The 23,491-nt window shown below is 47.7% G+C and overlaps 8 protein-coding genes and 1 non-coding gene across 9 annotated transcripts, besides 1 other annotated feature; 2 read left to right on the forward strand and 7 right to left on the reverse strand.

The window, feature by feature from the left end:
- Positions 1 to 2,710: 2,710 nt before the first annotated feature.
- Positions 2,711 to 3,139, reverse strand: NFIA_113470 (uncharacterized protein; the record flags this gene model as incomplete). Its single annotated transcript, XM_001262713.1, has 2 exons — positions 2,711 to 2,979; positions 3,049 to 3,139. 2 exons carry the CDS (start codon positions 3,137 to 3,139, stop codon positions 2,711 to 2,713), a joined length of 360 nt encoding a protein of 119 aa, XP_001262714.1.
- Positions 3,140 to 4,162: 1,023 nt separating this feature from the next.
- Positions 4,163 to 4,190: a microsatellite.
- A 1,359-nt stretch (positions 4,191 to 5,549) lies between these two features.
- On the reverse strand, positions 5,550 to 6,066 carry NFIA_113480 (uncharacterized protein; the record flags this gene model as incomplete). The annotated part of the gene is made up of 2 exons (XM_001262714.1): positions 5,550 to 5,843; positions 6,010 to 6,066. The coding sequence occupies 2 exons, from the start codon at positions 6,064 to 6,066 to the stop codon at positions 5,550 to 5,552; spliced, it is 351 nt and encodes a 116-aa protein (XP_001262715.1).
- A 3,727-nt stretch (positions 6,067 to 9,793) lies between these two features.
- On the reverse strand, positions 9,794 to 10,954 carry NFIA_113490 (uncharacterized protein; the record flags this gene model as incomplete). The annotated part of the gene is made up of 1 exon (XM_001262715.1): positions 9,794 to 10,954. The coding sequence occupies one exon, from the start codon at positions 10,952 to 10,954 to the stop codon at positions 9,794 to 9,796; it is 1,161 nt and encodes a 386-aa protein (XP_001262716.1).
- Positions 10,955 to 13,596: 2,642 nt separating this feature from the next.
- NFIA_113500 (alpha/beta fold hydrolase) lies at positions 13,597 to 14,480 on the forward strand (the record flags this gene model as incomplete). The annotated part of the gene is made up of 2 exons (XM_001262716.1): positions 13,597 to 13,851; positions 13,905 to 14,480. The coding sequence occupies 2 exons, from the start codon at positions 13,597 to 13,599 to the stop codon at positions 14,478 to 14,480; spliced, it is 831 nt and encodes a 276-aa protein (XP_001262717.1).
- A 196-nt stretch (positions 14,481 to 14,676) lies between these two features.
- NFIA_113510 (putative short chain dehydrogenase/reductase) lies at positions 14,677 to 15,441 on the reverse strand (the record flags this gene model as incomplete). The annotated part of the gene is made up of 1 exon (XM_001262717.1): positions 14,677 to 15,441. The coding sequence occupies one exon, from the start codon at positions 15,439 to 15,441 to the stop codon at positions 14,677 to 14,679; it is 765 nt and encodes a 254-aa protein (XP_001262718.1).
- Positions 15,442 to 16,219: 778 nt separating this feature from the next.
- Positions 16,220 to 16,291, forward strand: NFIA_113520. Its single transcript has one exon. It is a non-coding gene; the product is annotated as a tRNA-Gly (tRNA).
- Positions 16,292 to 16,521: 230 nt separating this feature from the next.
- On the reverse strand, positions 16,522 to 17,244 carry NFIA_113530 (GNAT family N-acetyltransferase; the record flags this gene model as incomplete). The annotated part of the gene is made up of 1 exon (XM_001262718.1): positions 16,522 to 17,244. One exon carries the CDS (start codon positions 17,242 to 17,244, stop codon positions 16,522 to 16,524), a length of 723 nt encoding a protein of 240 aa, XP_001262719.1.
- Positions 17,245 to 17,530: 286 nt separating this feature from the next.
- On the reverse strand, positions 17,531 to 19,818 carry NFIA_113540 (putative lipoxygenase; the record flags this gene model as incomplete). Its single annotated transcript, XM_001262719.1, has 2 exons — positions 17,531 to 19,469; positions 19,529 to 19,818. 2 exons carry the CDS (start codon positions 19,816 to 19,818, stop codon positions 17,531 to 17,533), a joined length of 2,229 nt encoding a protein of 742 aa, XP_001262720.1.
- A 1,429-nt stretch (positions 19,819 to 21,247) lies between these two features.
- NFIA_113550 (putative RNA exonuclease) lies at positions 21,248 to 22,580 on the reverse strand (the record flags this gene model as incomplete). Its single annotated transcript, XM_001262720.1, has 2 exons — positions 21,248 to 22,116; positions 22,169 to 22,580. The coding sequence occupies 2 exons, from the start codon at positions 22,578 to 22,580 to the stop codon at positions 21,248 to 21,250; spliced, it is 1,281 nt and encodes a 426-aa protein (XP_001262721.1).
- Positions 22,581 to 23,491: the final 911 nt, after the last annotated feature.

Consider the following 23,491-nt stretch of genomic DNA (forward strand, 5'->3'; position numbering starts at 1 on the left):
GGGGAAACAGCTATACTGTGGTGGGAGAAACACCCAGCTCGTGCTCCAACCCCTCGACGGTGATCAAACTGGGCATTCAATTGTATACTCTATCCGAGTTAAAAGAGACCTCAGAGGAATGTGGTTCTAAGCTGCTCAGCAGCCAAGTTACTACAAACTGTGGAAATCTACACAATTACTGGCCCCGTGCAGACGTCTACTCCCCACTGGGAAGTGTAGAAGAGTGCATGGAGCACCACCACGCTGAGAAGCTCTACAGAAAACGTGCCCTGGAGGAAATGCACAGGGAGGCGACAGCTACAGCCGATAACGAGGAAGACGCCGAGGAAGCCGTGCGGAAGTTACGCGGGAAACAGCCCCTGCCGCATATCGTGCCGACGTGGGCATGCACAGAGAGGTTCTGGACACAGTATTCCTATGGACATGATTGGCGATATCGCAGTTTTGTTCTCGTTGTACCCCAGGACTGTCGATGCTGGGATGATGTCGAGGAAAGGGACTGTGGGTAGTGTGCTTTGATCAAGACGTCACCCCCGCGATGGAGACGCATATGTGGGATTGTGTGCGGGAGGAGAGCTGGCAAACCGACAATGAAGAGGGATGGGTAGAGGTTGAGAGGATTGAGTATGGACCTCCTGTTCTCATTGGGCGCGTTTCGGTTTGCCGGGAGGGCCAGCAGCCTAGTGGAAGTGACCATTCGAACATTACTGGTAATCTGTACGACATGTGGAGTCGAATCATACGAGTGCTGCATGATTGTACTTACCGGCAGTCCGTATGCTCTGGTTGCGCAGAAGATACTCCCCATGAGTGTGAGCTTGATATGTGAGTATCTCCATTTGCAGAGGGTGGCCTCTTTGGGCGACTGACCTCTCTAAGGACGAGCACTTCTTTGATGAAGATGCTGAATGTGTGGCTTGTCGAAGGGCATCGGAATATCGACGCAGGAGCAAAAGATTAGCACATAAGCGTAAAGTGCAGGAGATGAGCCAACAGTAGACAAGGATCATACGGAAATACCAACATATATAACGCAGTTATACTGCATAGCTTGTGTGGAGATTAGGAAACTTACCCTTGAGGACACGGCAATAGCAAATATCGACGAACCTAAAACATTCCAGAAACCACTGGCTGGGATTTAGTAATAATTAGTTTAGTTCTCAAAATTTCCAGCTTCACAAAGATAACAACCAGGGAGTGTCAGCCCGCTGGGCATGACATAGGGCGTTGATCTATACCAATCCAGTAGAGAGACTTCAGTGTCCTGGGACCAATATCAAAGCCCCCAGCCTTCAGGACACAGAAGAGGTCCTTTTCTCTAAGCCAACCTGGAAGAAAAGAATCCTAATACAAGCATGCAGCACAGTATCAGAGCTTGCCACATGATTTCACTTCTTAATACCCCACTTCTGTAGGTGTGATTCAATCATACATATCATAATCTCAATCCCATGCTGGTCAAGAAGGAACATTTACAGAGATCTAATACACTATTTTAATAGAGATTATTCAGCTCAGCCTTATCAGGCTCAAGGTTAATATAAGGATGAGGCATTATGTAGTTATGCTTTATCATACAGATAGAAACTTTGAGGTGGAAGGGAATTAATTTGCAGGAGCATTATGCTTTTACTATTCATGCTAATCTTTAATAAGTAGCTGATCTGCCCATAATGCTAGTCAGCTTTTGTCTCCAGAGACACACTATCACTGAATAACTTGGAAGTTGGAAGCATGCACTCAGGAATATATAATGTAACTTATTAAGGAAGCCATCATAATAAGCTCTAATAAGCGGAGGATAGTTAATATAGAAAACTTAAAGCACCCAGCAGCCACCATATTAAGAGATTGAAAAACTTTTACTTCCCTAATTGACTGGATTGAATGAGTTCTCACAAAGGACACAAGGTATTTCTAATATGATCATATCCTAAGCAACAAGGCCATGACAAGGGACGAAGTACCTTCTTAAGATCTCAACCTTGCATTAACATTGTATTACTCTTCATCAGTCTCGCAGCAGCTGGTTCTACTAACATTGACTATGAAAACTCATTAAACATTTGAGGTTCGCATAGCAAGTCACACTTGGTCAGTCTAGAGGACGATCTCAAAATGTAGTAACTGACTTTAGGATGAGTTTCTGATTTTAAAGGAGCAGGAAAGCTCCAAGCTAAGAGTCAGTGGGTGGTGGTGGTGTGCTGGTATAACCCGGAATAATTCATAGGTAGGGAGAGGAAGGAAACCCCATGGTCTTTTTTACTTCGTCTCTGGCATTCACTCCTCCCAACATCAACTCACAATGTGCCCGCATCAAGCAACCCTTGTATGAGCGTCCTGTTCCTGTGGTCTAACATGCAAATATCACTACTAACAAGGGAGACGATTCCAAAAGGCTTGGACTGTAATAGGCCAGGAACTAGATGTATTAAAATACAAAATTCCATTTCTATATACTATTACTTCCATATCAGCAAAATCAAATACTTTCAATCCAAGGTATTCTCATCTGCAATTGAACATAATAGGAATAACAGGGGAACAGACAACAATGAAATAGAATGTTCCACAATACTTTTGTGATTCTGATACTTAAGGAACGCTTAACACCATCATTCACTCACATCCATCCTAGACAAGACAATATTCCAGGAGAGATGGCTCTTAAAAACGCCCAACACGTTACCCTTTCCAATATGGTATCTCAAAACCTAATGTCTTTTGCACCTACAACTACCCCAATCCCAGTCACAGTGAGGATCATGATTATCGCACCACCAGTCCCTATCACACCGGCAACGGCCCTGGTCGCGCCAATGGTCTGGGTGACAGCGATGGTCTTTAGAAGGGCACTCGCACCGGTTCCAATCCCAGTCATGGCAGCGAGGGTCATAATCCCAGCAGACCCATCTAACATCCTCGCAACAACCATTTTGTTTCTTGTGGTCTGGGTGGCAGCGATTTCCATCTCTTCTATGGCATTGTGTACGCTCTATGTAATAGCGTTATAGATATACCCTGAGATGAGAGAATGAGACATACCCTGAAGACTGTCTTCGCCGTTGGGTTGCGAGGAAGGAGATGCAACTGCCAGGCCAAGCAGCAGCAGAGTCAAAGTAGCATTAACTTTCATAATGGTAGAAATTATACGCCAGACTTTGATGTTGGAAAGTCCCCTGTACCAAGGACTAAAGCTTCTTTATGGGTTATAATGATGCAACAACAATGCATAAAACACAACAGATCACCGAACACTAGCACACTATATATACATATTTCTCCCTCATTCACACGACAATGTGATCTCATACTGGCCAAGCTCTTTCCTGTATGCAATCGGAAATCCTGTTGATTCTAGACCAAGTCTGCATCTCATCCCCCCGAATCCGATGGCCTTTATTTTTCGCCTGACCCCGCCACGCTAACTGCTTAACTTTACCATTCTTGTAACATATAAATCGATTCTTGTCTAGATGCTGTTTCTTGGCACAGGTCTTACTCTGTTCGACCCTAGGACGCTAGTCTTATTATATCATGATTACCAAAGGGAGACATGTAGCTTCGCAATGGCATGTTACCCAGAATTCTCCATTCATCTTTTGAGTTTAGGTTACCAAGTCGAAATAATCAAACAAAGCCGGAAATAGACCATGAGCGATAGCCATTGGAGACAACATGGACAAAATGTTATTGAACCATGGATCTCGCAGCACGATAGCCCTGGATGAAAATCTAGAACTCAAGTTGGTACCCATTGTACGAAAATGGTGGGGTACGCGTTTGCTTCAATCATATTTCGACTTACGAGCTGCCTTCTCCGCGGGAGCCTTGAGATACATTCTAGTATAGACCATCTCCCCTCCGTGGTTATTATCCATCTCTGGTTTATGGTTAAATATAACAGTAGAGAAGCGGTCCTTTCTTCGAGTATGGTGATGTCAAGTGACCATCCAAATTTTTGATATAGAAACGTTATAAACATTAACATATCCATGCTAATTTCGTCTGCAATCTCTAAAAATGCAAATGGCAAGAAATCGCAGCCTGCATAGCCTTGATAATCTTTTTCATTACATTCCCTTGGGTGAAAGGAAAACCACGTCCGGTTGGGTATCCCTCTATTTGGTTGAACTTTCTTTCTGGTCATCTGCTGATCAGAAGCCTAGATTGAAGAACCTAGATTGACTCTCAATAGTTTACACTTTGAGATTACCCACCCATTAAGGTTGAGTTTGCCTTCAGCCGTCTGCCGCCACAGCCGTTTCATGATAAGTTTAGGACTGCTAAATACTGCATCATATGTCAAGATGCAAGCCTGGAGCTAATGGTTACTGGTAATCATGGAATCCAGTCCAACCAAGGTTATGTACTCAGAACAGGGTCTAGCCATAATCGATACAGAACCCAAAGTTGGGCTGCCATTTACAGATCGCCGTGCAAGCTACAGTAACTGTCATATGCTCTGGCCATTAACTGTGGCACAATTCAAAAAGCCAGATAGAGAAATTAATCGATTAAGCCACTCGTATTTGAGTTATATTGGAGTCAATAAGTGGCATTTGCCCTATAAAAGCGCTGCAACACTAAATATAACCGTCCTTTAGTCGACCTTCCTTGAAAGGGTAGCACATCAGGACATCTCAGAACTCTAGATCAGAAGTCAGTGCCGGGATAAGGTTTCGGATGATCGACAACGCGTCACTAATGGACTCTGGAGTTTCATGGTCGGCTAATTCATAGTTCGACGCTGGGTGTAGCATGGGGTGCTGCCACCATTCATCCTTATAGTTTGTAGGCGCGTATAGGAGGCGATGACAGCTGCCAGGGGAGGTAAACCACGCTGTAGTGCTGTCCAGCCTAATGACATGGCAAGTTGTCCATCCAATGACCAGCTGATCACCACAGCTTATTCACTGTTAATATGTAGTCCAGACTGTCAAAGGCAAAGACTAGGCAGTTGGTTATGAGCCTAGTCAAGAGCATCGCACATATCCACCACTGGTCAGTCTGCTAGGGGGATCTCAGGGCAAAACCAGTAATCCGGGCTAACTAGCAAGAAGCCCTTCCTCAGCAAGAGCTGTGTCTGAGTGGGTCTGATGTCCTTTCTGCTGAATAACATGTGGCTGCCTCTGTGATCATTAAAGCTGTATATCATATTGTAAGCACCAAAGCCAAGTGTGAGAAGAGACATGGAACTTATCGTGTACTGACTGGCATTTTTCTCTCTGGCAGCACTTCACCTTCGACGGGGTAATAGACATCAGCATGAACCTCAAGGTCACTGATCTTCTTGTAACAACTGTTTCCATCACAGCCTTCACCGGCCTCTTGGGCGCTTTTTGTGCACCCATTGGAAACGCAACCACAACCCAGACTATCTTAGGCTTAGGCGTGTTACCATCGCTCCATCACACCTCTTAGAAGCACACTGCCCTCATCCGGCGCTCCTAGTGCTTCTTGTTCACCAATGCAAGTTCATGACCATCCTCCAACAGCCATTAGCCTTCAAGCAGGCCGACCATGATATCGAGCCAAAACATATTCTAGGTGATTTCAACCAGCGCCAGAGCCCCGTCGTCCGGTAGCATCTGTCGAGCATGCCAGAGTGACACCAAGTTTCTTGTGGCGTGGATCCAGTCAGTGGTAATAATGTAGTGGAACACGCCCTGAGACTGAGGCTTGAGCAGTTTCTCCACATCCAGGACATCAAACAACAAGCCCTTAGTGCCCTTAGTGCCCTTGAACTGCTTCGCAGCAGCGTTGACTAGCGAAGCCCCAAGATTGGTGAAGATATATTTGATGTTGATACCCTGGCTCTTCGGATGGTTGATGATATACTATGCGGTGCCACCTGTTCTGGCACTGATCTCAAAGATGCAGAACTTGCCCTCTCCAGTGGCGTATTCAGTGAACACCTTCAAGAGATTACTGACAAGGGTAGGGCCCACAGCAGTGGAGAGAACTGGTACATCTCCTCCAGTGTCTTTTTGGTCTCTTGATCACCGAAGACGACGACCTGGAGACGAGACCCTCTTTATCACTGCGCAAGCAAGGAGCCATCTTGGAGCTAATAGTCTCACTAGCTTATTCACGCTGGCATACTACAGGTATAGGTCAAAAATTTCATGGTAAATAGACTCAGCAGGGGCCGATTCAGCGGGGACATCTATTTAAATAGAGCTGTTGTTGTGCTTGTAAGAGACAACAAGCTCCCCATCCTCAAACATGCGGCAGATCTGACGCACCAGCTTTGTGTGCTTCTTAGAAGCGTGGATTTGAGGCATGGCGTTGCCAGCTTGAAGCTTCCTCGAGTCACACCCTGTGTCAGCGAATGTTTTCAAGACGTAGGCGTCTGGGTGGTTCATCACCTCTTCAAATCAGTGATGGCCTGTGAGGATCTCAAAGTGCTTAAATTCCTGTGCAGCCTGCACGTCATCGCGCTTCTTAAGGCAGACCCGACCCATGAGATATTTGAAGGGCTCCACCTTTTGGACGTCCATGTTCTGCATTGTGATGGAAAATGACCACGAAGGATGACTGTTAGTGAGTTTCTTCAGACAAGCCTGATCCTGTTAGTAGTTATTGAAATATAATACCAGTAGGCTAAAAAGGTGTCCGGACATGATTCTTATCAGTCTAGGGTCTCCATATTTTTCAACAGTAGTGCTTTAGCGAATTAGAGATTTCATTACCAGATCATCCACTATTGGACATATATCTTTGCCTGGGTGTCATTCTCTAGGAACAGGGCTGCGCGGGCTGCCAGTTCAAAGTAGAGGGATGCCAGAGTAAGACACTGTCCAGCCACAACATATCCACCCAATATTTGCTAAAATCAGTCAGCTTATGGATTAATCTAGAAGAATAATTCATTCTTAGAGGCTTCCTTACGATTAAAGAAAGTGAGCAGCTCATGGGTTTCTTATGTGTTAGTTACAGATTCCACCACGGCATTGTCTGCCATGGGATCTCTGCCCGTGAAACTTAGCCAGTGGCGCGTCTTCTTAAACGAGATAGGGGGCAGGCTGAGATACTCATAGTCAGAATCTGGTGGAATGGCCAGAATTGCATTGCATACCCACTCTTCCAGAGATTAACTATGACGTTAGTGAGAGAGGCTTATGCATTTGCCAAAGTAACTTGGGGAGAATAAAATGTATGCCCCTTTAAATCAGGCATGGGGAGTATGGCTTGGGAACTATATCCAGAATCTTTGGAGAAATCACTTTGACTCGCCGGTATACCTGTTGAGAGATTAGACTTGTATGATGCCACTCAGCTTGGTTAGAATCACATTCACCTTTGAATGGCAAGCTGCAGCCTGTCCAGAATTCAGCAGACTATTAGCAGTGAATGTAGGCTTTTTAACTGGTTGCTCTAGTGAATGCTCTACCTCCTTGAGCCTGAAACATGGATCACCCCTTCCCTATCATATCTTTACCAACTCTACACCGATCTCGTCCGAATTGACCATGAAGATGGAAAACGCGCACAGTACATTTAATCCATCAAAATATGTTTCTGGTACTATTTCAAGTTCGGACCTTTTAAAGAGATCGTCTACAAGCTCATCTCTGAACACTGGGTGGACGCTGGGGAAACCGACAAGAGCCTAGACAGCTCTCGAACTCAGTAAGCTGGGCCATTTTATTGTTCTTGTACCAGCTAACCTGCCAGGATAGACTCGAGACAGTGACAAACACATTGTGGCTTCGAATGATGGTTACCAAAGATGGTCTCTGCGACCATATTCTGAGCCCTACAACGTTATGATCGAAACTGGCATTCCTATAATCAAACGCTGTGGACAGGGCATTGGCCAAAGGCATGCGGACATCGTCGCGCACTCAATTGGTGCGATGGGTTTAATACTGAAACCACAACGTTTACGCTCTGCCGTAGACTGGATTCAAGTCCGCATGTACCGCTGTTGGTCGGATTTCCGTCGTGGATCAGCAACGACTTTATACGGAGTGTTATACAACCCATTCCTGCGTTGGCCGCGATATCCAGCCTTGCATTGCTGAGCATACTGGTGACAACCAGCATCAGAGCGGAGCGGCAACAGCGAAGGACAGGCTATACATCTAGCCCAAGGACGTACCTATGCACCTGCTCGACACACGAAATATGTCCTCGGTGGTAGGAGTCCAAGCGCGGTTCTGGGTTGTACTCGAACAACTTTCCTTGCCTCATGGACCTCCTCGTGCGGACATCTCAACTGTGCGTTTAAATCCTGAACCTACATCAACGGGGCCTTGGGCAAGATCGACTGGGAGGACATACTGGCGGACCACACTGCAGAAATGGCGAAATGGCGAATTGCCAGGAGGAACTGGCAGGACAACGTCGCTCGCACCAACTGCCAAGCAGGTAATAAGGGTACCATGGGTGCCGGAGGCCACCTCCACTGGATCACTGCACTCCTTCAACGGTGGATGGTTCTGCCGGCTGTGCAAAAAGACTTACCAGCGGTCAGGTCGCTTCCCAGAAGCACTACGGGTCTCCGACGAGGAGATCCAACGTCGTCATTGCCAATGCGGTGACTGTGATAAAGTTGGGTATGAGGTCAGTTATACCCAACCAAATGGCGCCAAAATGTGCAATACATGCCACCAGCATGCAAAAGCCTGGGGGGGTTTCTAAGCCACATACTCAGTTGTTTGACCGCTGTGCCTGTGATGGGGCAACCATCACAGGCAAAGACTGACTCAAACGCATCTGGAAAGAGGATGGCCGGAGGGACTGCACGAGGTGCTATAACCAGCTGGCGAAGGGAAATCGCCAACATGACCACCCGAGAAGAAGAAGAAGAATGCCCACGACGGAATGAAGTTGCCCTGGCCGGTTGCTCGAGAGGATTGGGATAGCCTCCACAACCTACGACAGATACGCCGTGATCTAACGAAGTTCGCCATGGTCTTGGATAAGCATATTTCGAGTCTCGAAGCTAAAGAGAAAGCAGAGAAGAGTCTCCTGATGACTCAGACGCGTCTGCATTCTGATGAGCTTCGACTCTGTAGCCATCCAGAAAGCAGCGGATACCAGATTCAGGGGCAGAGTCCATGCCTGCACTGGTTGCCCCCGAAAGGGGCACGGCCTACGTTGGGTCGCCCAGGAAAATGGCACGTATATGTGCAATACATGCGATTTCTGGGCCAAAAACCACGAGGGTGAAAGCCATTGGCTCTCCAATGGGGCAAAACCAGCCGATAGGGTGTGCCAGTGCCTTGGTTGTCACAAGAAGGGCGCCGGTGTCTCCTGGGCAAAATAGCCCGATGGGAACCATGCTTGCCGCACATGCTGGGAGTATCGAGGGAAGAACCCGGACAATTGGCAGAATCATGACCATTCCTTATTCAGGAAACGATGCCGCAAGTAAGGCGGCGATAAGTATGGATAGGCGTGGTTCTAAAAGGTGGCTTTTGTTTTATGGTTTCTCTAATATAGTTACTCATGAGTATGAATGATAATGCAATGCACTACAAGTCCATGGTCTTTGTATCCAGTATTGGTAGATGCTAATGTACGGTGCCTCATAGAGCCCAGAGGCCACCCGTGCGACTGATATCCAGCATTCCATGAGCAAACGGCCCAGGAGTTGATACTGCAGGACATGTGTGAGCGTACGATGTCTCCGAACTTTCTGGTATACTTTCATTAGCTAGAGCGAGACTGACGAACAGATGATCAGGCTCAAGCTTCAGTTAAGTGACTCGTAAACCATACCGAAAGAATGTCTGGCCCGGCTGCTCATTGCACCAAGTACTATAATTGCTCTGCTCCGTCAAGCCAGTCCTACCTCCCTGCCTGAACCCGTTGGAGCCAGCGCCATCCCCTCCTCTTCATCAGATACTTCTTTTCCGGGGTTCCGCAAATTTGAGAGACCCGAGAGCTTTTGCTTAATCCATTGTATCAACCTGTACCAGACTGGAGTCGATAGCTGGCCGATCCTAGTGCGTAACTCCAAGTTCGCCTGACAGGCAGCCGACAGCTCCTTTGTGACTGTCTGCAAAGAAGCTGCAGTTCTTGCAAGCTGGGAGGAGATGGAGGTATTGTTATCATTCAATTTGTTCACCTCGTGTTTGAGAACGTTAATCTCGGACTGCAAGGCCTTCTTATCATTTTCCAAGCCCTGATTGACGGACTGGGCTTCTTGCAGTTCAGTACTCGCGGCGATCAGCTCCCTAGTTGCTGACTGTTCCTTGTCCTGCAAATCTTTATACTTATCCTTCCGGGAGTTGACATCTGCCTGTAATTCTGCATTCTGCATGCGCAGTTTCTCGCATTCCGCGGTTAGGTTGGTTGCCTGGTTCTTGTAGCGTTCTTGTTCTTCCTCAGCTCTCTTGAGTAAAGTTGATAGACGAGAGTTCTCGGCAGAGAGTCGACAGTTCTTCTGGTCTTGGTCCTTAACCCTCGCTAATTCCTTTTGCAGCCGAGCACAAGTCGCTTGACTCTCCACTAATTCCTTCTTCAATCGTGCATTTCGGTTGAGATGCCGACGAAGCAGCACAGAAAGAGCGTCTTCACAATCCTCCTTGACTAGAAGCAACCTTCTACACTCATCAATTTCTTTCTGCAGTTCTTTCAAGTCTTGAATGATCTCTTCCCGTTGCCCTTCGTGCGTCCCGCTGATACTCTCGACACATCCAAGGATATCCTCCCAGTTAGCCACAACCTCATCTACCTGGTGAGTATGCCACTTGCACAATCCCAGTCGAGCAATGGACCGAAGTTCCCTGTTGGTCACATACTGCGGTGGTGTCCTGGACAAAGTATCTAGGATGGAGAGAATGTCCCTATACCTAGCAGGCGGGAGATCACACCGACATCGACCGCGAAGTCCACTGGGGGAGTGGGGACGCGCCAGACCGACGCATAACATGCCTCGGCCTGAGGGGTCGGTGATTTGGAGAATAGCATCGGGATCCCAAACGGCGGTCGACATATTGTACGCTTATGTTGTTGATTCAGTATGCAAGAGAGAATGTGGGATGATGATGAGGGGTTTTTATGATGCTGCGCCGCATTCCTGACCCTGGTCATCTTGGCTAATAATAGCACCACATGTTGGTGTTGTACTTTGTGCATGTATCATGTCCCAATAACTGAAAGCACCAATGATTGATCTAAATGTTTCTTCCGATCTATCCCTACCACCGCATGTCCTATCCTGGGAGACTGCGCTGGACCCCTCGATGAGATACCTGGAGATCACCGATCTACAGGGGAAAGCAAAAGGTAGAAACGACAAACGAAGAATAAGAATGATAAAAAGTGTCATTCATCTCTTAGTAGGCTTCTAGGTTCGACATCCTTGAGAGGCTGACGCCAGATACTTTGTCACGGTTCGGTGAAAGAACTCTACCTGGCGGCCATAGCAATCAAGGCCGTAGCTATCTTCTGCAACATACTCAGGACTGTCTCAATATCGTTGTAATCTCGAAGAGGCACTGGCTTCAAGCACTTCGACGTCTCTGGGCCGTATAAACGTGATAATGAAAATCTACGGCTGTCATACCAGAGATATTGAGACTTAAGTATCCAAGGCTGAAGGTATGCTGCGAAGTCGGCCTGGAAGGGTCCATAACTCATCATTGGAGCCTTGCCGCAGTTGGGCTGCAGTGCTTTATATGCGTCTCAGACAAGAGGAATTGATGCATCATCACGCTTCACTACAATTAATCCAAACCTGCTTCAACCAGCCCTGGCCTCTTCTTATGCTTTCTCGGAACAAACAAGCTACCGCAATGACTACCACGATTAATCTACCCTACTATGCGCTTGATCCGCCTTGCCGGCTTCCGATATCGCCGAGCAATTAAGTTATGACTCCAAGAGATATAAATTAAGACGTCTCAGTGTTTGGCGATCACTTATAGAAATGTATTTGGGATCTACCAAACACCAGCAGAGGCAAGTTATATCCTATGTGATACATCAACTACTCTTCTTAGTTCCTGCAGTAAAATGGAGGAATACTCCGTACAGAGTAAACGACAGCAGCCTATGCAAGGCTAAGATCCACATACTATTACATGGGAGATAGTCTACTGATCGTCTTTTAGGCACTGATTGCCGTCGCTCCATGTCGTGTCAAAGTTTGTATCATGCATTGCTTCGTCATCTCACATAGGCAAAAACTCCTTTTTTCCTCTCTGCTAATCCTGAATGGCCGGACTTTGGCACGGATTCCCCAAGCCTTTTGATCCCTGCCCAAAAAGTATTGTGGCCATGGGGCAAACATATAGATGGATTCGTAGGACAGATGTGACTTGCTGGTTCTCTGATCCATCATTAGCAGGCTGCACCTTGGATATGCTGTCAGGTAGTAGGTGGTAAAAATCTGCAGTTATAATTCATTCTACATGTTTCCTCCTGTTATCACCTTAAGCGTTATTATTCTGACTATTTTCTAAATGCAGGCACGGACATCACACATTAGGTGAAATGCAATGGGCTTTTCCGATGCCCTCAAGACTAGAGAGCTTCCTGCTAGAAGCACAGAACTAAGATTACTGGAGAGTCTTCTATTCAGATTAGAAAATAGCAAATCCTAAGGTCTTTACCTTAAGAACAGCGAGGCTGGTAAGACTTACCGCAATGTGGGTATCCGCTGGCTCTGTGAGCGAGATATCCTCGACGCCATCCACGCTGCAGTTACTGTCACCATTCCCACACGGGTTCCAGACTTCGGGATAACTAGCAGGAACCATTTCAACGGCGGACTTGAGTATACAGAACCGTCTGCAGCGGCTGGAAACGACCATCTCTTATTAAGGGACATCCTCCTCAGTCGGTACTCGGCCCTGCAGACCTCAGACACTGACCAGGCTGCTAGGGACTAAAAGATAGACTACAAGAATTCCTCTCCTCCGTTGCTGCCAACCCCGCATCCCTGATAAGAGCGAAGCTTCGACTGTCTTACGAGGCAGATTGCCAAGAGAGTTGGCTCTCTGTTGCTGCACGCAGATCAGGACCTGGATGCCACTAAATCCCTTGCAGCGTTGGGCATTGACTCACTGGGAAAATTGAGATCATGAATTGGTGGAATCAAGCCTCGGTTTGGATATCAGCGTCTTTGAAACTGCGGTCGCTGAGACAATTGCGAAACTGGCGCAGATTGCTTTAGACGGTCTACGTGCCAAATTTGCCAAATAGGCACAGGCTTGAGATCAGAGTCATATTAGCGCGACTTCAATGGTTTCTTCTGGGTTCTCTCGTTTACGGATATCAGTCCGTTCGAATGCCATATTTTGGACTTCATGATTATCTGCTGCAATGAACAATATGAGTACGAAAATGTGGCTGAGCTAGTCTACTCGCCAGGCCATCCTTAGTATATTAGAATCGTCCGGAACACAAGATTATTATGAATACGAGGGTGTACCATGATTTTTCAGGATAGGTCGTATTCGCGAATCCTCCCCTAACGATATCCACATAACGTTATACTCCAACCTTAACCGGAAGCATAACGATGTCATTCCATCAGTTGTCCACAATATAAATACACACTTTCGGCTTCTACTCTGGTCTTCAACTACAGACTCAAGAACAAGATCATTACCCAAATACCTAGAAACCATCATGCCTTCCGGATTCGCTAGCAACAACCTGTATTGGGAGACAGAGGCACCCCTGGAAAAGGGCAACCCCACCATTCTTTTCATCCATGCTTCATGGATGTCGTCGGCCATGTGGGAAGAGACTGTCCAGCTTCTCGCACCACAGTTACCAAATGTCAACCTCCTCCGCGTTGACTTGAACGGCCACGGAAAAACAACTGCCGGCCGCAAGGAATATACTCTCTGGAACCAAGCCGAGGATGTCCTCACTCTCTTGGTATGAATGATTCATACAACCTATACAGCCATAGCACAGCTAATATCCCGCAGGCAGAGCTTGAACTGTCCAACGTACTGATCGCCGCCATCTCCATGGGCTCGATGATCGCTCTCCGCCTGGCTCTACTCGACCAAGCTAGATTCTCAGGCCTCATCCTCCTCGCCTCCAACGCATCAGCTGCGACCGACTCTCAGCGTGATGCCTTCTATCAGCTTTGTAATATCTGGATTGCAACACCTGCTCCCAGCAAGCAGATCATGGACGCCGCTATCCTCAGCTGGGGCGGGAATCCTGATGTCGAGGGCCCGCGTGCGGCTCAAATAAAGCAGGACTGGGTTCAACGCCACTCGGGCGCTGAGAATGTGGAGCCTACACTGAACTCAATGATGGAGAGGGATGCGCTGCTTGATCGACTGGGGGAGATTCGTGTTCCAGTTCTTCTCATTCATGGGGAAGATGACAAGACATATCCTCTGCAGGATGCTGTGGAGATTAAGGAACGGCTTGTTAACGCGGATGTGCGCTTGGAGGTTGTCAATGGCGAGGGTCATCTGTTGATTCACTTGAGGGAGGCCAGGGATGTGGCTGAATGGATTCAGGGTTTCGTGCAGATGGTCCTTGGATGATCAGATGGGTTGATATCCTGAATGTAGTTCTGTGATCTTAATGATATAAATGACAACTGCCATTAGCTTCTCCAGCTCTGGGTATACAAACCGCGATCGAGATCATCCATTGATATTCGGGATCTCTTTCGTACCTGAAACCAAAGCGAACTTCAACTAAGCGCTATCACGCTATCACATCATCTAGCTATAGACTTCACCAATACAGCACCGTGTCACCACGCAAAAACTTCCCAACATCAGCATCTCGCTTCCCCTCAATTATACCCAAAATCATCTCCGCTGGAACCATCGGATCCCCCGCCCTTCCTCCCGCAGACACATCTTCCTCACCCTTCCCTCTCAGATTCGACCTCACCAACCCCGGACACACAGCAAATACCCTAATCCCCTTGGGACCAAACTGCTTATGCTGCTGTACAACCAACATATCCAGCGCAGCCTTGCTCATCCGATACGCCACGCCATCATAATAGTGCACCGAAGAGGAGGGATCAGCCGCCTCGGACAACGAACCCAGAATACTCGAGATGAAAATCGAGTACGGACGAGCCGACTTCATCAGTAGAGGATTGAAGGCCTCGGACACCAGTGCAGGCCCGATAGAGTTGACAGCGAAGGTCTCCTCCATTGCCGATTTGGTTGATTGGGACTGTGAGAAGACACCCGCATTATTGATCAGGACGTCGAGACGGCCAAACTGCGCTTCGATTTGCTTTGCGGCGGATGCAATCGAGGTAGGGTCCGTGACATCTAGTTGCACGCTAGACAGAGAGCCCTTTATGGCCTCCGAGGACTGAATTGCTTGGACTGCATTCTGGCCATTTTCAAGAGAGCGGCTGCTGATGATGACGTGGTAGTCTGGCGAGGCTGACACGATGGTTTTGGCTATTGCGAAGCCGATGCCCGAGTTTGCGCCTGCTGTGATCAGTCTAGGCTCGAAGGCAGTTATGTTTATCATCTTTACCTGTAATGAGCACGACAGTGGACGGTGTATTAGTCATTATTGTTGACAGCGATGGAGGTTCGCTCAATGACGCGGGTAATGTGGCGAGTGATAAAGAAATGTCTTGTTATTCATGCCTTGATGCATTATATGGGTCGTGAGCTAGTGTAGTGATACGCGGAGATGGATATCCAGGTTCCGTAAATACGCCTAAACTCCGTCTAAACCCCAGGACATGTTGCTCCTGGTGCCTAAATTGCATTGAGTCGAAGTGAGTATCACATGAAATAATAAGCATACAGTCTCTGGGACCAGAGGATCGAGATTGATGACGCTCCGAATATTTACCTGGTTGGATGACTGTCTGATGCCGCGCGGTTGAATCATCTGATGCTTCTCACATACAATGCAACAGAAAATATGAAACCCTTCACTCCATGAACCTGTCTGTAAAGATGACATATCTCTTGCTTCACCCTTTGTTCCCGTTTTAATAAGTGGTGACCTGTTCTTGGGAAACAACTAGACAGCTATATATATATTGACGGCTATAGATACCCCAAGACAAGTTGCTGAATGCCACGGCCATACCAGGCTGAAGGTGGAAAGTATCAACACGTACAGAAGAATACGCGAGGTTCTCCTGTCCGAAGTTTGTGCAATTTTAGCATTAGCAGATACTGGCCCTGCATAAGGTAGGTAGCATGTAACAATTGAGATGAGCAAAAAAAAACACCCAAGATGTCCTTTTAAATGGCCATATATCATAAAGTTTGCCACCTATCACAAGTCAGCGTTAGTGGTGTAGCGGTTAGCATTATTGCCTTCCAAGCAATAGATCTGGGTTCGACTCCCAGCTAACGCATTATCTTTTTTGTCGCTTCTCTATTTTCGTGGCGATTGACTTTGAACTGCTACGCGTTTCTAATTTTCTTAAATTATGGAAACGAGCTTCCACAAATACAACAACCAGGCGTATATGCGACCGGACATTTTGCGAAGAGACCACTCTATCCAGTCTATCGTTCGGACCGGTGCCTCCACAAGAAGAGTCCACAAGGAAGAAATGCGCAGAAAATCACCTCTTGGTCTGAGTTATGACTGCCTTCCCATCCGCAGCTCTTCAAGACTCTTCTTCTGTCTACCACTTTCATCAAAGTTGCTCTCCTGCAGCCACTCCTCCATAGCCCCCTTGACACCCCCTTCCCATTCATCACGCAGCATCGAGAACCACGCCGTATCTCTATTCCTCCCTTTGACCACCATATGCTGCCGAAAGATCCCCTCAAAGGTAAACCCCAATCTCAGCGCAGCCCGTCTGGAAGGCGCATTCAGCGCATTACACTTCCACTCAACGCGGCGGAACCCCAAATCTTCAATCGCGTACTTGAGGGCAAGGTAAAACGCCTCGGTAGCGACTGTCGTCCGCTGTAATGTTGGAGAAAACAGTACATTCCCAATCTCAATGCTGAGATGCTGAGGGACGATGTTCATTAACGAAAGATAGCCCACAGCATGTCCTTTTATGGGGTCGGGGTTCTGGCGGAGGTCTATGACTGCGAAATAGAACGGATCCGAAGACCTCGATTTGGCTGCGATGGCTTCTTGGAAAGTTATGGAGTCGCTGAATGGACCATCGGGCATGTAGTCCCAGAGAGCGGATTTTCTCGCATCGTCCCCACCGATTAGAGGGAATAGCTGAGCGGCGTGGTCTGAGTTCAGTTTGGTCAGAGCAACCGTGCCGCAGGTGAGGGTATCCTCAGAGGGTAGTTGGGCCGGAGGCAATGCGACGACTGGACCCAGGGGCCGATTAGACATGATTGTTGTGATGATATGTGTTCTGATAAGGTTTCTGGGCTGTGAATTTAGCAATTGACTTCGATAGAATTTATGAGTCATGCAGAAGCCTACTAATCCCAATTAGTGGATGGTGATATGGCAGTACACGAATTATGTCGCAGAATAGCATTAATAGGTGTTCACTTCTTCCATTTATCATGGAACTGCAGTAATAACCATTTAAGGGATGTTTCGGAAGGGGCAGATCCGGTATAGAAAAATGAAGGCTGCATCAGCACTATTGCGACTAGTTATACTGACATGGCTAAATCAAGATTGACACTGCATTCCACTCTGGGCTCAGCACCTCGTACTCGATGGTTTCCCAATCATCCGTTGCCTGTCCGTAACGTTTGAATTCTTCTTGGCTTTCAGCGAGTGCGGTATAGAACTTTCCGGTCGCTACTGCGATGGCCTGGTCCTTCTCTGTCGTTTTGTTGTGATACACGCGAAACTTAGATGCAGCGTAGACAATCAGACTTTCTTTATTACCCGGCTTGAAGCTGAGTAGGTACGGTATATGTGACGAAAGAAGCCATTCCCGAGGGTGGTTCATAGGCAGCGCCTCAACAAGCTCTTTCTCGGTGTAGCCAAGGAGGGCCTGTAGAGAGGTTGGAGGCTCGGCGTACAGGCAGGGAGGTTTGTTGACCACAAATGACTGGTAATAATTTTGTAGATAATTGACAGCCGTATGCTGGGGGGATGCGATGTGGATACACATGGTCACACAGTCAACCAGCTCTTCAAACGTGCTGATGGTCGGGAACGAGGGCAAACCGGCACCATCGGGACTGCGCATCTCGTTAGACCAGGACTGAATGCATTGGTCATTCAGGATTTTCTCGTTGGCATTAGTTCCGGGGTAGAGTAGAGCAAACATGTCTTGCACGTATGTCCTGATCTTATGCCACATGCTGTTGATACATCTGGCGTAGGCGTAGTTGTGAAACTTGGGACCGTCGAGTTCCTCAGGAGGGAACCCGCGCTGGCGAAGATCTGTCGGTACGTAGCGTCCCTTGAAGTCAAAGTTCTTGTACGCGTGCCGGATAAATGCAAAGCCTTCACTTGCCTGAAGCCCGATTAAATCGACAATGACATGGGGAACCAGAGTGTTTCGGGCAGCCGCATTGAGTGCCAGGGTCTTTTGCCAATGCGGATAGAGCAACAGCATCACCGGGTGGTCTGGGTCGAGTTGTCGGTGCGAGGCAACAATAATGGCCTCTTCAATCATATGGGTGTTCGTAAGGTGCACGGTGACTTCATGCCGAAGCCAGTCGCTACACTGTACACAGGTCTTGGCATATCTCCAAGGCCAGTCATGAGCCTCGTCGGTTATCTTCTGTTTCTGGTCCTGCTTTTCGCTTCCTGACCGGAGATCCTTCCGCTTGATCAATTCCCGGTTGTAGATGGTCACAGATGTCTCAGCACTGCCCCGCCAGTCGATGACAATAGCCAGAGGGTAAAGCTGGCCTTTGTCATTGAGATAAAAGAGACACACCGAAGCACAACCATAGCGGTAGCTTTTTTTGCCTGCTTCATCAAACTCGCATTTGATGACAGCAGTCGGGTCCAGCCCAGCAGCCTCGCGGAAGTAGCTGTAATCCTGCATGTACAAAGACCCTCGGCAGCTGTTACGGAGATCGGTGATAATCTCCTTAGCCGGGGCGTCCTCTGGTGCTTCTGCGGCTGTGATAAAGTGCTCTAACCAACGATCTGAAGCCCGTTCAATTGTTGTAGGATTCGTGCCTGTAAAGTGCTGCTGGGCAAACCGGGCATCGCTGTACCAATCTGCCAAATCGCCCACGTTGGGGAGGTCGAATATATCTTTACCGAAATACCATCCGCGAGCCCTCCTGTTATAATTCTCCACATCTTCGAGCTTTTCTCCTGCGTCTGGTCTGCCCATGGAGCCAAACCAACCTCTTGCAGTCAACCTAGCAACCCCTCTTTTAAATCTACTTGGCACAATGCTAGGTAAGAGAGAGCTTAGCTGCCAAAGGCGCATCTTGTCAAAAATCTCGGACGGTTGAAGTGTGGATCTCTGGTTGCTTTTGTCCTTTTTCGCTGCTTCCACATTGCCGGCAAGGTTAAGATGGGGCGGGTAACCGTCTGAGCCATCTGTGAATGCAAAGAATTTGCGTTTCTGGTCCTTGGTCAGGGGCGATGGAACCAAAGGCTCGAAATTGGCTACATCCATGAAGGAACTAAAGCTGTCGAGGATGTTAGCCATCTCGGAGGAAGGGAAATGGTCCGATACAAGTACCGCTGTTCTATAAGGTTATAAATCTTAGTGAGCGCCAGTTGCGTCCCCCGATATGTTCCTTTCTCAATCGGAGGGGGTTTTTCATAGGTTTTCGTTTGCATAATCTCCGGGTTTTGCTCGAGGACTTTGACCTTCCCCGGCAAAAGTTTAATATTGGACAATTCATTGATCAAAACGCCGGTGTCAATGTCGCTGACAGCTAGATCTTCGGGGTTCCTCGGCCATTTCTCCTGAACCTCAGGATAGCCAAGCACGACACCAGGAGTCAGTGCAATAGTATTTTGAGGCATAGCTGCGGAACGGAGTCGTATATCGCTAGATTCTTAGATGGAATGATGGTTGCATAAGATTATGTGGTGCATGGGATTGAAAAGATTTAAATATTCCAAGCCTCGATTCCTTAATCTGACTGCTACCTCTCGATATAATGATTCATGACGTTGGTCGAGAATCAACATCAACGTCCATGTAACATACTACTCCGTACGTTTGCGGCCGTATCTTAGATCAACCGGTTCAGTTAGGGTTGACAGAGAATCCAAATGCACATCCCGGGGCCGTACTTTCGTAGTGGATGGTCCAAAAAGATTCGGAAGTTTGGATCTTAACCGTAACAAGCAATCAAGGGATGCTAGCTGTCGTGGGTAGGAACGGGGTTACCCGACGCCTTTTCCTTACAGTTTAAAGCTGTGGTTACAGCGGCCAATCGGACTGTTCCGAAGGAGCAAAGAATGGGAGTTGCTGGTATAGGTGACGTATAGTATAAGATGCAATTACTATTTGCAAGGCCTCATTCTTCCGGGAGGTCGGCTCTGGGAGGAATATGTTATCGTATAGCTTCATTCTGTTCATGATCGACTTTGATGCAGCCCTCTGCACAATTTTTCTCTAAAAGCAAGCTAGCTATTCTATAACCCTGCCATAGCTTTCTAATTTCACAACTTCTCCATCGACGCCTTGTTTTAAACTCGAATGAATATGTGTTACCGGGAAAGATTCTGACCTCTGATCATAGAGTTAGGAACAAAAGGGGTATCTCTGCACTTTATCTTCTGAGAATTAATTACCTTGGCCGATATCATCACTGCTTGAAATTTATGTGTCTACTACTTCTATCTCAGTAACCATCGTCAATGATATGCTCCCTACACGGTTGGTACGTAAGTATTGGGGAGCTCGGCTTCATAGGCAACATAGAATCGTCAGATCAACCGATCCCGACCTTCAGAGCCTGCACCGTTGCGTGTCATTTTGGCGTTACAGTTTGTCAGGTTTTATCCCGGCAAGCGTCGCATCATGATTCAGTGGATCTAGACTGGTTGTGCGTTGGATATGGGTTTGATGCAACCCATGCGGATTATGGGTTGATCCACACCTACCCGGAGTACAACCCTGGGTCGTCTACTGAACCATGTCCGCAGATGAGTGATTTAGGAGGCTTTACCTTATTCTTATCTTTTCTTAGCCAGGAGGACCTCTGACATCTTAGTTAACCTAAATATGTATATCATCCACGATGCCCAGTTTAACCCTTGTAAAGAAATCCAAGAAGTCCTTATATGGGGGGGCATTCCACTGGCATCCCATGGAACCTATCCAGGATGATCTGATAAGAGCAATGTATATAATTTCCTATGGGTATCTGGCATATTCCGAGTGCCGGGCGATATATGCAAAAGCACCGAGGCCAGACTGCAGCATATAGACATACGACGCACTCTATTCAGGGGGTACTTGAGAGACACTCTCTCGAGGCTGCTTGACCTGAGCCTTATCCGACTCTTTCCGCTTCAATTTCCAATGCGCATCGGCCTTCTTCTTCCATTCCCTCTGGGACACTGCCCACTCCTGGAATTTGCCGGGATGCCGAACACACCAGAGAACCACCTCCCTAGTCGCCATTGTATCCTCCAAGCAATTGTGTCCTCTCCGTGACTGCTGAATATCGCGATCGAGCATCTGCTTGCACAGTCGCTTCAACCCCCAGTTTTGCTTGCAGTCTTTCGCTACTGCCTCCCGAGAGAGGATAGCCGTGTCAATGATGTTCAAATGTACCATACGCATGATATCTAGGTCGTGCTGGAGCGACTGGCCCACGAGGATGGTGTCCGGATCGATGTGCGCCCATAGGGCTTTGCGAGCTTCTTCCCATCCGTTGACAGTCTTTCCAGCCTCTTTCATCTCCTCGAGAAGTTTCTGCGACATCCCGCTCCAAGGAGTCCGCCAGTCCGTTACCATCTTGGACGGGACCACGTATATGTCAACAATAACTTCACCGGCCAGGATATCGACGGCGCAGATCTGCGCTACTTCCGCACATCCTCCTTCAACCTCGACCATCTCACAATCGAGTGCGACCGCGCGCCGAGGTGGACGAAGCCCTGACATAGGACTCGGTGTTAATTGATAGCTCTGCCAGTTCTCCAGGATAAAATCTTGAACAGGTGCGTAAACATGAGCCGGCAGTGAGGCGCATGCTTGTTTCTTTCCACAACATGGATACTTGTATTGTTTCTTCTGGTGTTTGAGTTTCATTGGGTGGTAGAAACAAGCTGTTTTTGATTTCGTATCTAGAACTCGCTTGCGCTCTACAACAGTTCTCAGTATATTTCATTCCATCAGAGGTGGATATATACGCACCTCCGCAGTTCATACACTTTGCATATCCTTCCATGTCCTCTTGGGTCATTTCGCGGACCTTGTAGCCGGATCTGGCGAGAGTATTTAGATTATGGCATACGTTTTTCAGGCAAGCGATGACAGCCTCGTGCAATGGTCCAGGGACATCTGACCACTCATGCACCACGGGCTCTTTCTGCTCGGAAGCTTCTTTTTTTGATGAGCTTTCCAGGGGTCCAGTCGCTGGCCCGGCATATCGCCGGCCGCGTCTTGGTGCCTGGGCTGCCTGGGCTCTATGCTGGGTCGCATGCTGCTCCTTTCCCTCGGTAGTCATGTCTACCTGATCCCCTGGTTTCCGAATATTGCTAACAGGTGCCGCGAAACTTTCCTTTGGACGGAAGGCCAGCTCAACGCGTGGTACCGGTTGATCCATCTTGCGATTAGATGCTCAACAGGAGAATGGGCTCGGAAATCTTATTTCAACCGCGAAAGCAAGTTGTGTATGCGCGCTCAGCTGGTACAGTCGATCAGATATACTTGTTGATGCCGTGTCCAGTGTATTTAAGCTCAATATCTGAATATTTAACTGTAAGAGATTTGACGACTCGGCCTCCCTTCTGGTTTAGCCTCCGCTGTGATGGAAGACTGAGTCAGAAACGGGTTATATATGACTCATATGACTTGCACAGGAAGCTCGATCTCATCTAAACTCATTTCCGATGATCCAGAGGTACAGATTAGCTTCCATCTAATTCTGATCACCACTGATCACCACTGCGCGAGTCGATAAAGGTAGCAGAGCGACTCCCGAGGGGCACGGATGCCTTGCTGACCCCGCAGCTGAATCCAGGGGGTTATACCTGGTGTCTGTAAGATTGTGTCTTAAAGCAAGGGTTATCAAATTCTTTCAAATTCTCTGTCATTGAACAAGAATGCTGATGGCGAAGGTACTAGTATTTTGCTACAGAAAATACCATGGAAAGAGATGTGAAATCGAAGCTCGATCAATGGCGTGCCGGACCGAGGGGTTCGTAGAGGTAGGACTAGACTAAGGTACCTTAGCTGACCCAATCTGCAAATCCATACCTTGTCCAACGAACGGTGGATCCGGGTTAACCCGCATGGATACGCCTAGATGACCCAGATTTGAGGGTGGGTTATATGGGTTAGACAGGTGGTAATCAACCCATATCCAATCCACCAGAAACTTATACCTGTGATTTGTTACGCAGCCTCAACGAATGAAAGCCCTGACAAAGAAGCAAACATAGGAGGACCTGGGTGTTTCAGCTGACCCTCAAATACATAAGAATCAGCTTGGTCAAATTTAAATGCCTTCATACC

The sequence above is a fragment of the Aspergillus fischeri genome, genomic scaffold (genome assembly GCF_000149645.3).
Source record: "Aspergillus fischeri NRRL 181 1099437636259 genomic scaffold, whole genome shotgun sequence".
Taxonomy (NCBI): Eukaryota; Fungi; Ascomycota; class Eurotiomycetes; order Eurotiales; family Aspergillaceae; genus Aspergillus; species Aspergillus fischeri.